A 16,220-nucleotide genomic window follows, 5' to 3' on the forward strand; every position below is an offset into this window, starting at 1 on the left:
ATAAAATTGATGGATAAAATAAAGAATAAGATTAGAGTAAGTGGATCTCCACTCTTTAACAATAATATTGATAAATGATAAGAGTAGCAACCGGGCACACTGCTTTTGTTGTGACGAGTCTCAACAATTTCTCTTTTCAACTACACAGTAGTGAACATTGTTGTGGCCTTTTTTGTAAAGTCACTTTGACCAGATTCAAAGATATTGATCCAACAACCAGCAATATATTTGACAGTTTTACATTTAAGTATAAATCTAGAAATTAATTTAAAAAATCTACTTGAATGTAAAACTTATTTGGCGGTATGAAACACACGGCTGGGGTGGAGCCTAGGAAACAAAACATAAATGAATGTTTCAATACAAAGTATACATGACTCACAAGTAACACCACCATTGCCGTATTGTATTAAATGCAACGTTGACCCAAAATAATTATGTTGTACTTTTTCTAAGGAAAATGTTAACTGCAATCCTTAAAGAACAATAGATTCATACGAGTTATTTTACACAAAATGAATAAATATTATCATAGAAAAAGATTTATAATACTAATCACCGCCATAACAAATGTCTCGTGAGAACTATTTTATAAAAAGAATATGTATCTCATAAAATAGATAAATAAAAATAAGGAGGGAGTCAATTCTAGGAATAAACATGAATAAAAGGGTAATAGGAAAATAAAATAATCCAATGAGTACCAAACACCTTGCTTTCAAATCTCAGAAAATAAATCCAACATTCTGAACTGCTAAGCAACTGAAAAGGGTTCTCCTTTAATAAAAAAGAACCATCTAAAGTAATAAACGATTAGAAATGCCTTCCATTCTACCCAAGAAAACCCATACCATAACTATTAGACCCAATAGCATAGTATTCGATTATTGTAAGGTAAATCCCTAAACCGTTCAAATTGGAAAAAAAACTACATTAACAAGAGTAACACACATCAACAAATGTAATCAACAGAAACCCAAACCGGATCCAGCTACTTCCTGACAGTTAAAAGCCAACACCTAAGTTTCTGAAGTTCCTAATAATGTTTCAGAGCTCTAAAAAAACCAGAAATTGATCTAAAATAGTTCAGCAGATTCCAACAATATGCCAATTTCAATACTGCATCCTCTCATGCCAGAGAACATATATGCACATGCTTGAATGATAGTATCATCACCCTGTAAGGAAATGCACACACATCAGCAATAGCAACAACAAAGCATTACTAAAGCAACAGGATATAAACCAGGTTCACATCTTCTATTCCACAATTTGTATCACTCTATGTACCATAAGTTATGGATTGCATTGTGGGACAGATGTGCACCTGTATAAACCACCGTACAAAGCTAGAAGATATACTACAACTGAACTTCCATTTAAAGACAACCAATAAAAAATATGTAGATGACTGGTATACATTTATGCTTATGTCATAAATCCTATCAGGGTCAAGAATACGCATCATTAATATGATAAGGAAAACTTCCAACCACTCACCATTGCTATTCACCCCTACACAGGCCTGGTATTTTACCACCAGTCACCGGCAATAAACTGCCTGATCAATGAATGGTGGAATTTGCTTTATTTCAGTGCCAAGTTCTTGTTCAATCCTATATCTGAACAAAAGATGGAATGCATCAGAAACCCCTTCAGCAAGAATCTTTAAAATTAACCAAATGCAAATTACGTACAAGTTAAAGCGATCCTCATAAGTGATCAGGTTCACTGCTAAACCAAGGTGCCCAAACCTCCCTGAACGGCCAACCTGCATATCAGACAATATTCTTTAGAACATGTACACATAAAAAGTATCAACCCAAAAAAATAGGTAGGAAGCAAGCAGATAGAAATACCCTGTGCAAATAAGTTTCCGAGTTCTTGGGAAAGTCGAAATTAATAACAACATTAACTGCTTGGATGTCTATTCCCCTAGTAAAAAGATCTGTGAATGTTTCAGAGCAAGGGAAAAAACAAAAGAAATAAATTATTAGCATAATATATATGCATAAAAAGGAAATCAAACCATCAGTTAAATTAAGCAGATATATCTTTAACCCAAAAAAGAGCATATCTGCATATGAATGAAATTAAAGATTCATAATAATTAACATACATTACTAGTTAAAATAAATGAACAAAGATCATATATAAAAAATTAAGTAAATGGAGACAGGAAACATTGAAAACAGTTATATCTGACTGGATAGACATCTCTCCCAAATTCCAATCAACCGGAGAAAAAATCATCATTCCCATTTATAGGAGGATGCACAAGCATCAGCAACATACCAGTACAGACAAGATTTCTGCATGCACCATTACGGAAGTCATGAAATACTCTATTACGATGATCTTGCAACATCTTTGCATGAATATAGAAACACGAATAACCAAGTTCTGTGATTTTCTTGGCAAGAAGTTCAACCCGATTCACTGAATTGCAGAAGATGATCGACTGGTTTATTTGCAACTGGAATACAAGCCGATGTTATTTTTCGTGTCATATTTACAGTAAGCAAATAAGAAAAATTCAGAGTATCCTGTCCAAGAAAAATCAAACCTTAGAAAATAGTGTATTCAGGCAATGGACTTTCTGCCTCTCTTCCACAAATGCATAGAATTGTGTAATACCCTTCAGAGTTAGCTCATCCATAAGGTTAATGACATATGGTTTTTGAAGATATCTATCTTTGAAGTCCTTTACAGTAACAGGAAATGTTGCTGAAAACATTAGAATTTGACGGTTTGAAGGAAGAAATTGAATCAGCTGCTGTATAGAAGGTTGGAACTCCGGGGACAAAAGTTTATCAGCCTGAGAAACACAGAAAGTTATGTAAACCCTATATTGATAAATAACTGTAACTACTAAGGATATGTTAAAAGTGCCACAGAATGAACAAGCACCCAAAACAGCAAACAAATATGATGTGTTCAATATTTGCAAAATAAACGAGAAATGCAAAAGGGAATTTGCTTCCATTACCAACTTCTGTAGGACATAGATTCTCAATCCTTGCAGAGCAGATAAAAACCCCCAAAGAAACATAGCTCTATACCAGACCACAATTCTCTAATAAGGTCCATCATTTTCTTACCTTTGTCTTCCAAAGACCTTTAAAATGCATCATTTTCAAGCAATTCATGCCACTCGACAAGATTCTATTAGTATAATTCAGGTTAAATGTATTTACCTCATCCATAACAAGCATAGTGCAATCTTTCAGAACACAAACACCCTTCTTAGTGAGATCTAATATTCTTCCTGGAGTTCCAACTAGTAAATGAACTGGTTGATATAAGCGCATAATATCATCTCTCAAGCTGGTACCACCTGTTGTGACCATAACTTCAATTTTCAAATGCTTCCCAAGCTCTTTGCACACTTGAGATGTTTGCAAAGCCAACTCTCGAGTAGGGACCAGTATAACAGCTGCATGGTAGAATATAAAGAGAATAGTTAAAACAAGAGGATAGGTTATTGCTTTGAAATATGCTGATGCATCTAACAATGCAGGATTAGATCACGCATTAACAATGCCACGAAATAAATATCATTACAATTTTCATCAAACTTTGGTAACACAATCTGTATGCATTCATTTCCAAGTCTAAAATAACAACTAAAGAGAAATGACAATTGAAGGGCAAGATATTAGTTTTTTCAAAGGAATCTACCAAACTCGCAATTAAAATAAAGACACTTTTTAAGATCAAAATTGTTTCCAGTGCTTATGATTTTTTATAGCCAGATGTGCAATGGGGAATAAGGAGAATAGGGGAAAACCCCAGATATAACATGGATTAGCCTACATTGATCCAGATGCCGACATCCATGGGCAACAAATACGTACGTTCACTATGATCAATGAAGATTACAAAGAGTACTCACTCAACACTCAAATCCCAATCCCCATACATTCAACATTCAAGTTTCTTAAAATTTGAGTTCACAGTGTGCATGTGTTTATATATAGCAGTATCTTCAGGACAAAAGGCTAGAATAGATACCAAAAGTGAGAAGCCAAATTAATGTCATTCAAAGCACAGCATATTCTTAGAACCATTCAGACTACTCTAGCTGAAAGCATTGAGCTACTAGAAGGCTTATGGATCTGGGATATTGTTACAGACAGTACTTTCACCTATACCTAAGAGAATCTTATGTAAAGGTTAAGAGGAAGAAGTCAAACCTTGAATAACATTAGTATCCTGGTCAATTTTTTCCAATGCAGGAATGCAAAATGCGGCTGTTTTGCCTGTTCCATTTTTTGCTCTAGCAAGAATGTCACTACCAGTAAGAGCAATTGGAATACTTTCTTCTTGGATAGGAGAAGGCCTTTCAAAACCCTTCTCATATATTCCCATGAGCAGCTCTCGCTTCAAAAAGTAATCCTCAAATTCATTTCCTTTAGTTGCTGTCACATCCTAGGGAACAAAATCAAGGAAGATCAAGCCCAACATTCATGTTACAGTACAAAATTTAATAGCTTCAGAACAATAATCACAGTAGCTTAAATGATTAACTCAAAGATGGTATCATTATTATAGGCCTTTCATGTGGAGAGTATCAGTAGATATGCAAAACTATAATCACGTCACTCAGAAATCTAGCACTAAATATAGGGTAAATACCACTAGCCACATTGTTTACATGGAGTAAATTTCAGTACATTTCAAAAATCTCTAGACAAGTAATAAATAATTGAAGCACAGTATGATTGTACTGTAAATAACTGCCAAACACCAATCCCAAATGCCAAAATAGAGCTTCTTTTTTAATATATTAATGTAACATTTATCATGTATGAAATAAGAACTCCATTGTACTGTGGGATGAAACAAAAATAAAAAAAAAGGAAAGGTAATATACATGTCATGTAAAATTTATACTGCCCCAAGGATCTCAAACAAAATGTCTTAAAATGCAATTTTCGATCGCTTGAGACATAAGATTTGCATTCAGAACCATACCTCTGTCTTATAGCGTGTATCAGGTGGTGGAGCCTTTAGTCTTGCCTTCCAATCTTGTGAACTAACAAAGGAAAACCAAAAACAATTAAAGATAATTTTAGAACACCTTTTTTCATTTGAACAGAACAGAACCACTAATAAAATAGCTTTGTCTAGCCATAGAAGAAATTAATCTTACACAGTGGCAATTCCCAAATCTATCACAAGTTTCCAATTTCACAAAGGTCACTCCATACAATAAAACATTAGCAACAAGGTGTGGTTAGCCTAGATTGTAGACAATATCAACACTAGTTTGCATTTGACAATGAACATAATAAACATATGAACCATGGTGATCAGAGAAAAGAAAATTCAGCGAACAGGAACAAAGGATATTGACTTTTTAGACAAAAGAACATTGGATGTTTATTTACTACTCAAATTGGTATTTGTATGCCCATTTAAAAACCTAACTACAAAAAAAATGTTCCAAACACTAATTAAAAGACCCGACTCGCTTCTGTGCACGATTATGTCGTTCCATAATCGTGATCCTAAAAAGACTTTGGCGATTCAGACACCGATACTAGAACAAAAACAATGCAGCTTGCCATTTTCATCATTGAGGTCTGAAACTGTATCGGCTTGTGACATGTATCGTATGATTCCAACTACACAAGATACAATAGCTGTCACTACCCAAGCTGCGAGCGGGCACTATTGCGAGCATGAAATAGTTAGGTCTCACAACTATTAGTGAGTAAAGGAGCCCCACTTTGCGGCAACACTATTGTGGCCACTCGGGCCACTATTAAAAACTCAACCTTGGTATACATGAGTAAAAACCACCAAAAACAGTACAGATTGATTTTTGAAGTTGTGGCGTTTACATGAATGGAAACCTGTGTTAAATAATTATGAAGCTATGGACATCACAGAGATGCCACAAACAATCAGTCAGCCACCAGCATTTAACTAAACATCTCAGTATAAACAAATAAATCGAATCAATCCCTATAACAATTCACTGACAGTCACATATCTACATGAATAAAAAATATATTGAAAAACATATCAATCCAAACACTAGGCCTAACCCACACACTGAAGAACACTAATTATCCCCTTTAAAAAAAAAAGACCACTAATCATCCCATTATGATTCACAGTAATTTGAAAAGGAAACAGAAAAATACCATTAAATGGGTAAAAACCACCAAAATAGAACAGCCTGATTTTGCAGTTTTGGCATTAAAAGGAATGGAAAGATGAGATAAAATAACTATAAAGCAGTGGGCATTAAAGAGATACCACAAACAAAAACAATCAATCACTATCTCAATATAAATAAAGCCACCATATATCAATTAACTAAAACAGTCATACACATTATTAAACATTGAAAAACAACTCAATACAAACCCTAACCCTAATTCAAACCAACAACTGCACATCAACAATTACACAATCATGATTCCAAGTAATTTGATAGAAAATAAACAAGCAACCTTGAATCACTGGCTTCAGTCTGGACAGTCTTTTCGACCTCGTCAACAACGTTCGATTCAGAACCGCCAGCACCCAATTGCGCCCTTCTCAACCATTGTTGCTGCTGCTGCTGTTGTTGCGGAACCAAATTCCTCTGCGCATAGTGTTGCTGATGCTGGTGCTGTTGTTGTTGTTGTTGATAAGAGGGCCTTGGTTGAAACGGTGCGTTTTGGTTATGATTAGGGTTGAACCCTCCTCCGTCACCACCACCACCACCACCGCGTCCGTACCCGATACCGGGCGGATATCTCGCTCTGTTGTTGTTACTGTTGTTCATTTTCACCCGATTCAATACCTAAAACTCGCGAATCTTTACACACAAAAAACCGCTACGAGAAACTAAACGGTTCGTTTAGGCTAAAGCTATGAAGGAGAAAGAAAATGTGAGAATTGTGAAAGAGAGGGAGAGAATTTGAAAGAGGATAGTGAGAGAAGAGTGAATTGATTTTGATGAAAGTGATTATATAATAAGGTGTTGAAGGAAGAATATATGAACAAGAAATGGTGAAAAGGTGTAACTCCGCGTCTCTCTCTTACACTCTTATTAGTACCCCTCTCTCTAGCTCAGTCACTAGGGTCTCGCAAACTATTTTCTTTATTGCTTTCCCAATTGGAATGAAGTGAATATTGATTAATCTATGAATAGTTTACTATTGGCTAATATTGTAAAAGTGGGAGCATGGTTGTTTTTCCTACAAAGTGTATCACTTTATCTGCTATTGTTTGTGATTGGTTGAAAAAATATATTTAAATTAAAATTTTAATAATTAATTATTTTTCTGACCAATCACAAATAGTAGTACATAGAGTGATACACTCTTTGAGACGTGAGATGTTCACCCTCTAAAAGTTTTTTACTTTGTCACTCTATCATTTATCATTTATGTTTTTAATCATAGTTGACTCTCAAATAAAAGTAGAGTTTAAAATCTATGGATTATAAAGTTTTTTACACTATTAGTTTATCATCCATCATATATTTATATTATTTTTATTTGAGAGTCAATAGTGATTAATATATGAATAATTGACAATTTTTTATCATTGTAAAAATATTTACACAATTAATATATACATATTAAATCCATAAAAACAATGCAAATAACAGATAATTGTTTATAAACATTTACATTACCAATACATAGATCATATACTCTTGTTTTTTTACAGGATAATGTAACATTTGCTCTTTATTTTATCTATAGTTTTTTAAGGATATTACATATTGTCATACTTAGCCTTTCGACTACCTTTACTATGATGGAGTTAATTTCTTTTATACAAGAGTATAAAATATGTGTACTGACAGTATAAAAATTTATACATAGTCAATATATTATTCACCATTCATTTATAATACTTTTATTTAAAAGTCAATAATGACCAAAAATTAATGGTGGATGATCTCTCGTTTTCTCGTTCTCATTTCAATTTCATCTTTCAAGCATCTCAATATTTGAGACATGACATACTTTGCGGCATGAAACAAAACACGAAAGCGATAAACTTAAGTTTGTTATATTTTGCATAAGCATAGACGAAAATCAACATTAAGAATCACGTTCCACTCCAAACTTGTGATGTGTGAAACTAAACATAAGTGAGCTATAGATCACAATATGTCTTATGGACATTTTATTTAACAAACTATAAGCATATTTGGAAGGAAAAAAATATGTATACACTGACCGTGTAAGAATTTTTACATTATCAATACATTATTAATCATTCATTTTATATTATTACTGCATTATTAATCATCCATTTTACAATATCAGTGCATACATATTAAGTTTATTTGGAAAGGTCCAGTAAAATTAGAGAAACTTGTTGCATGAATGAGTAGTTTTGTGTTTCATATCTTTTGGAATGTTGGATGGTGGGGATGGAGATAAGAAAGGGGGAGAAAAGTGTGTGAGAGAAAAAGTAATAGAGGATAAAGAGAAAGATTTGAAAATGAATCCATGGGAGATTTGGTATATTATACAGCTTAATCAAAAAAATGGTGACCCAAACAAGTTGATGCACTTTTTTTATTAGGGTGTCAAGTTAGATAAAAGAAAAACAAAATAATTTACTTTTTTCAATCTATCATGTTTTTTAACCTTATTAGCTTGGTTTTTCAAATTTTGAAAAATTCAAAATGGTTTCCCAAAATTTTAAATGTATGTCAAATTAGTCATTTTAGTATATTTTTATAACACATGATATAGACTAATTTGACTCTAAAATGAATCAATTTAATCTACGTTTGCATTTTTGATATCATTTTGTATTTTTCAATTTTTGAGGGATCAAATGATAAGATCGAAAAATATCAAAAGTTAAAATTAGAACACTTTTCAAAAAAATATTGTAAAGAAATAAATATGAATAGTGATTGATATTAAAAATTACTTAAATTTTAATTTTGATCATCTTTTAAATTTTAACTTTCAAGTAAGAATAATAATCAATTATCTATTTTAATTATTTTCCTCATATATATAAATAAAACTTAGTTTATTGTTGCCACCCATAGTATTATCTATATCCTAATGAATAGTAATTACGTAACATAATAAAGTATCTCCTCACACTAGGAGATGATTTATCTTCTCCAGTCAGTAAAAATATGACATATGTACTATTTTATTTAGTTTTAAAAATATTTTTATAAAAAATAATTAAATAGTACATTTGTCATGATTTTAGTGACCGAAGAAGATAACTTATTTCAGCATATATTTTATTTACATTACATAATTAAAATCTACTCAAAAGGTTATTAATAGAATTGTAAGATAAGAAGGATAGCAAAAAAAATCAACCTATGGGTAAGAGTAAAAGTACTCGTAGGCAAATTTATTAGTACGCTAAAAGACATAGGGAGATCTTATTTAGGATGGTAACCAGCTGACTCGGACATAATTCTTCCATTTCTAACTCAACACTATTTGTATGTAATCGTGGGAGTAGTTAGTATTAATGAGTAGCAAATGAATTTTAAATTATAATTATATATGTATATATTTTTTAATAATTAATATATAATATATAAAAATAATTATTATATGAATAATAACATACTTATATGATAAAATTTTAATTATAATCAAATCATGATAATTTATTATGAAATAATAATAAAATATATAATTTTAAATTAATAATAAAAAACTATATTATATAAAATTTAATTAAAAAAGTAATTTGTAAATACACGGGTATGCACAATGAGTCAAATCTTCTCTCAATCTTTTGTCCCAAAGTTTATAACATTATATATACATTTGTTTTTAATTGGTTAAAAAAGTAAAAAATAATTAAATATATATTAACTTTATATTTTCTGACCAATGAGAATGAAATGATTATATAAGGATAAACAAATTGTGATAGAAGATGTAATCCACATATATTAGGGTTGACCAATAATTATTATAAACAAAATGTGATTATTATTTATTTATATAGTGCTTATATAAAATGATTTGTTAAAGTCGATTAATGATACTAAATATTAAATGTTAACTTCGGACTATCATTTATCAAATCTAAGAAACATTTAATGTCTTTAAATATTATTAAACATAGATTATGAAATTAAGTTTGGGTTAATCTAATAATAATAAAATCATAGTGAATATATGAAACCATTGATCTAGAAGTCCAATTTTATCAAACAAAAATATTTTGTTGAAAAAGTTTATACACTTCAATGATCTATCTATCTAAAAAGGAATTGACTTATAACTATTGGTTGAGACGCTTGATGCAAAAGAATTACATTTATATTATTATATTAAAATTTGACTTTAAAATAAGGAATGTTTTAATGTTTTAATAATTAGATATTAACTCTTCTTTATCATATTATCAAATAAGTAACAAATTATTATTAAGTATTGATTAAATAATTAAAATTAAGTTATAACGATATTTTAATAAAAAATAAGATATAATTATTTCTACCCGTGCTACTAAATTTTCCATGCATGTAAGAAAAAATATCTCCACAAAATTTAATGTTACCTACCAACCATTAAAAGTAACTATTATGTATGAAATATAAAAAAGTATTTAAATAGTTAATATATGTTAAATATAGATTTTACATGGCTTCTTTAGATCCTAGAAAGATCAAAGGGTCAAGAGTTCAATTCTTGTGAGTAACTCTGAATAAAATTAGTTCTTTACTCATAAGATTGATGAAATACTCTTTGCAATACCAAAAAAACTCAAAGGCATAGGGAAGCCCTCAAAAAAAACCTAGAGCTCATCCATCGCAGAAGAAAACTCAAGAATGGCAACTAAACATTAAACTGAAGTTCTCATATCACTATGAAATAGTTCTTCACACCTAGTATATATATATATATATATATATATATAAATTAAGCTTGCTGAATCCTAAAGGCAGAGAACTCCAACAATTAAAATTTCCTACATAATCATTAACATTAAAATTACAAGGAGGGTTAGCCATGTTGTTGACAATTATCTTAATGGCATGAAATAACTAAGAATAGATGAGACCTTTTTATTATTAAAGACCAATTTGTTTCTATATTTATACATCAAAAATAGTATATTTGGAGGTAAAAAACCTGCCAATGAATTCCTGAGTATATATTCCAAGATGGATGAAAAAATTATCTAATCAACCATAGTATCCCAAGCAAACAAAGGAAGCCTAGCCATCATCCTTAATTAAACAATCCTAGAAGCTAAAAACATCTCCACAAACTTTAAGGGTTAATTTGAGAGTTGAATTTTGGAGGAGAATAAAGAAAAATGAAAGACTTAAGAATTATCTCACAAATGTATTTTATGGCTTCAAAATACTCCACTTTCCTCCAAATTCCATCTCGTAACCAGACTCTAATGCTCCATTTAGTACAATAGAAATAGAAGAGAAAGAGAGTGAGAGGACATAAGTTAAAGAGAAATGATATATTTCTCTCCTTTGGTTTAGAGGAGAATATGGGAAGAGATAAGAAAATGTGGAGTGAGGCCCATCTCATTTGTTTCTTCTCTTATGTGGAGAGAAAAAGAAATGAAGATTAGTTATCTCAAATTAAATTATGTCATAAATCATGTCTCATACCAATGACAATGAATCAAAAACAGGAAGAAAAAAATGAGTGATTAAATTTTTAATTGATGTTGCATGTTTTTATTGGTGTGATACAAGATTTGCAATATTGTGTAGGATAACATATCTTTATTCGAGAGAGTTGAGAGAAATCTTTCTCTCCTCTTTATTCTCTTTTTATCCAAAACCAAACAACACAAAAATCTACTATATTTCTCTCTTTTCAATTTCTTTCTCACATATTTCTCTCTTCTTATTTTTTTTCTTGTATAACCAAATGGAGCCTAATAGAATTCATGAGTATTTTGACAACTAAAAATCTCTAATTTGGGTCAACCTTAAAAGACCCAACTCACTCTCAAGCAATCGAAATGATGTATAAATTCACCTTGACAACTAAAAAAATGAATGGAATTCAAGTTATTAATTATAATCCTTGTAGAACAAATAGCCACTATTAAAAAATAATGGCTCCCATTCTATCCATCTCGTCAATAAAGAAGAAAGGGGTGAAGATGAGGCTAAGTGAGGAGAAGAAGTTTTTTTTTTGTCCTTTCTTTGTTGTTTTTGGTTATTCGGCCTTTCTGATTAATAAGCCCATTTGTTACATTCCATTTTTCTGTTTTCCATTTTACCCAAGTAGTTAAGTTAGTAGGGTTAGTTACCCATTAACTTCCTATATAGGATTTTTCTGTTTTGCTTATGCATCAGAATAGAAACATTTATCTTGTAAAATTTTATTCTTCTTCTTTCACTCGCAATAAAGGTTTCTTATTCATTGATCTTTTGTTATGTTGCTTAAGTACAAGCTCAAGATGTTATGTCATAGATTTAATATGGTATCAGAGTCTCTTCTCTGAAGAGGCTCTGCCAAGCTTTTGTCGCTGCCACACATTACTCATTCTTCACTGAAATAAACACATATTGTTGCTGGTATCATTCTTGCATCTTCTTTGTTTTTCATAACTCATTATCGCTATCCCTTTATCTCCTCTCTTTCATGTCTTCAAAACTCAAGAACCCAATCTGATTAAATGGATAACCGAACTATCACAACCATTAACCATGCTCAAGATCCTAGCTCCCCTTCTTCATACATCTGAGTGAGAATCCTGGTGTTGCTCTAGTTTTAGTTTTCTTAAATGGTGATAACTATCACTTCTGGTCACAAGCTATGGCCAGATCTATAAAAACTAAGAACAAATTATAGTTCATCGATGGCTCTCTTCCAAAACCTCAAGTTGATGATCCAACCTTTGTCAATTGGGGCATATGCAATACTTTAGTTGTCTCCAAGCTGATACAATCAATTGATGTCATAATTTCACAAAGCGTTCTTTGGATGGAAACATCTGTAGAAATATGGCAAAATTAAAAATACTATCAAGAGGATATTTTTAGGATTTCTGAGTTACTTGGAGAGATACACACTTACAAGTAAGGAAACATGGGAATTGGGGCATATTACTCACATATTAAAAAACTATGGCAGGAACCGGATAGCTTCAAATCCAGTCCTCCATGTTCTTGTAACTGCACCTTAGCACCAATTATGAAGACTTAAAAGGAGAATGATTATATGATATGCTTCCTCAAAGGCTTGAATGAACAGTATGAGAGTGTGAGATCTCAGATAATGTTAATAGACCCCTTACCAATCATTAACAAGGCTTTTGCTTTACTAACTCATCAAGAAATACATCTGCATTCACACTACAGTGAGCCAAACGTGTTGATGAATTCTGCAAAAAATAATTACAGCCACAATGGAAATGAATCTGGTTTCAATGGTACTATGAATAGAGGAAGAGGCAGAGGTAGATCCTATCAGAATACAAGAGGAAGAAGACCTTATATGCAGGCAATATTTGGGAATAACTCAGGGAGATCCTCAAGTGGAAGAGGTTCCGAGATATGCATTTATTGTAATAGAACAGAACATACCATAGATCAATGTTATAAGAAACATGGTTTCTCACCTGGATACTTCAAGAACAACAATGTTAATAATGTTAAAACAATGGGGGAGTTTACACATAATGATGAGATGGAGAATGAAGTCAAGGATCAGATTATGTAGTCATCAACATCCTAATCTAGTCACACTGTCAACAATTTTAATACACATTCTCATGATTCAAAGGGGAAAGGTAACCTGCATTTATTAGCTTATGCAAGTAAGTCATTTGAATGGATCATGGATACTGGAGCAACATATCATATATGTCATAATATGTCTTTTTACCAAACCTTTAAACACATAAAACTTATTGTAGTAACTCTGACTAATGGAAATCAAATTTTAACTTCTATACCAAGAAGTATAATGTTTTCAAAACATCTTATTTTGACTGATGTGCTATACATTCCATCTTTTTACTATAATTTGATTTATGTTTCAAAATTAACTAACACTATACCCTGCAAATTAACTTTTTCTTGGAAATTCTTGTCAAATTCAGGATCTGTCTTCTTTGAAGATGATTGGTGTAACTGACTTAAAGGCAAGATCGTATGCTATAAGGAATCATGCTAAGTCATTAACAACACCATTAGATAGACAAATCATTGGTTCTTTTACATGATATGATTCAAACATTTGGCATAATAGACTAGGACATCTTTCACATGAGAAAATGACAGTGATGCAAAATTATTATTCTGCTATTAAATGTAATAAACTTGATTTGCTATGCCATGTTTGTCATTTATCTAAGCAAAAGAGACAACCTTATAACAATAGCGTTTCTATATATGCTCATATATTTGATTTTCTGCATATGGATATAAGGGCCCTTTCTCTATGCCTAGCACTTTAGGACATAGATACTTCTTGACCATTGTGGATGACAAGTTAAAATTCACTTGGATTTACTTTATGAATGCTAAATCGGAAGTTCCTAACCTAATTAAGAATTTTGCTTCATTAGTCAGTACCCAATTTAGGCACAAAATCAAGAGCATTAGAAGTGATAATGGTAAGTAATTCAGCATAAGTGAGTTATATGCTAAGTATGGGATTGAACACCAAACTAGTTGTGTAGAGACAACCTAACAGAATGGTATAGTGGAGAGAAAACACCAACACATCCTAGGTGTGGCTAGATCTCTCATTTTTCAATCTGAGTTACCACACTGCCTTTGGAACTATGCCATTAATCATGCTATCTTTTTAATAAATAGACAACCTACCAAATACTTGTCCAATAGAAGCCCTTAAGTTGTTTTACATAACATTATACCTAATATCTCAAGCTTAAAGGTCTTTAGTTGTTTGTATTATGCATCCACCTGCACCTCACATAGGAAGAAGTTGGACTACAAATCAAGAAAATGTGTTTTCCTTGGATAAAAGCAAGGGGTAAAAGGCTATATTTTGATGGATATCAATTCCTATGAAATATTCTTATTTAGGAACACTATATTTTATGAGGACATCTTTCCTTACAAAGATATCACTAAAACCAAAGTTAGTCCTGATAAGACTTCTTAGCTAAGCCTGTTGTTGACAAAATTTACTCATTTACACCTAATAGTCCTACTGATAACTAAGATCTAATTGATCCTACATCTGAATTTGCTATGCAATTCCAGGACAGTTCTAGGGACAATAATATTCACAACCTTTCTGATCAAGATGAAAGTTTTGACTCTATTGACATCACTCATGATCAATCCTCCTCTGTCAGTCACAATAATGATATGGCTGATCAAGACACATCAAATTCCTATATGCCTAGACATTCCCTTAGATCAAAACAAAGACCTTATTATCTACAAGATTATCATTGCTCTATGATTGCCTCTACTAAAATAGGCAATCCCAATAGCACTGGTTGTTCTATTTTTAAGTATCCCCTAGTCAATAGTCTCTCATATGATAGATTGTCTCAAAAATTCAAACATTTTTCTATGAGCATCTCTTCCAACATTGAGCCTACCCATTACAATGAGGCTATAAAATCTGAGTGTTGGAGGAATGACATCAAGAATGAGCTTACTACTCTGAGAGAGAACAAAACATGGATCATAACCTCTCTACCCAACAATAAGAAGGTCATAGGATGCAAATGAGTGTTTAAGGATTGCTATATAGAAAGGCATAAAGCAAGACTTGTGGCTAATGGTTTCACACAAACTGAGGGAATTGATTTCTTAGAAACTTTCAGTCATGTTATGAATATAACCACAATCAGAACCATCCTTTCTCTTGCCTATGCCAATAAGTGACATCTTCATCAATTGGACATAAATACTGATTTTCTCCATGGAGATTTAAAGGAGCAAGTCAACATGAGAATCCCCCATAGTGTTCACGTTGAGAACCTAAAACTTGTCTGCAAATTGCAGAAATCCATTTATGGATTGAGACATACTAGTAGATAGTGACATGATAAGCTCATTGGTGTCCTTATTCAATCAGGTTATTTGAAACCTACTCCTGACTACTCATTGTTCATTAAATCTTTTGATTCTAGTTTCACTGTCATACTTGTATATATTGATGATTTGATTTTGACTGGAAATAACATGATTGAAATAAACCATATAAAACATTTACTTGATTCTGAATTCATCATAAAGGATCTAGGTAAGTTAAAAATTTTCCTAGGAATGGAGATAACAAGATTTATTC

General features: G+C 31.7%; 1 protein-coding gene across 1 annotated transcript; it reads right to left on the minus strand.

Moving 5' to 3' along the window:
• Window positions 804-7,047, minus strand: LOC109361066 (DEAD-box ATP-dependent RNA helicase 8-like). The gene is made up of 10 exons (XM_019606369.1): window positions 6,468-7,047; window positions 4,978-5,038; window positions 4,197-4,431; window positions 3,198-3,436; window positions 2,567-2,818; window positions 2,296-2,476; window positions 1,860-1,948; window positions 1,698-1,771; window positions 1,501-1,622; window positions 804-1,178 (listed from the first exon to the last, which is right to left on the minus strand). The coding sequence occupies exons 1-9, from the start codon at window positions 6,782-6,784 to the stop codon at window positions 1,544-1,546; spliced, it is 1,527 nt and encodes a 508-aa protein (XP_019461914.1). The 5' UTR covers window positions 6,785-7,047; the 3' UTR covers window positions 804-1,178; window positions 1,501-1,543.

The sequence above is a fragment of the Lupinus angustifolius genome, chromosome LG11 (genome assembly GCF_001865875.1).
Source record: "Lupinus angustifolius cultivar Tanjil chromosome LG11, LupAngTanjil_v1.0, whole genome shotgun sequence".
In the NCBI taxonomy this organism is placed as follows: domain Eukaryota; kingdom Viridiplantae; phylum Streptophyta; class Magnoliopsida; order Fabales; family Fabaceae; genus Lupinus; species Lupinus angustifolius.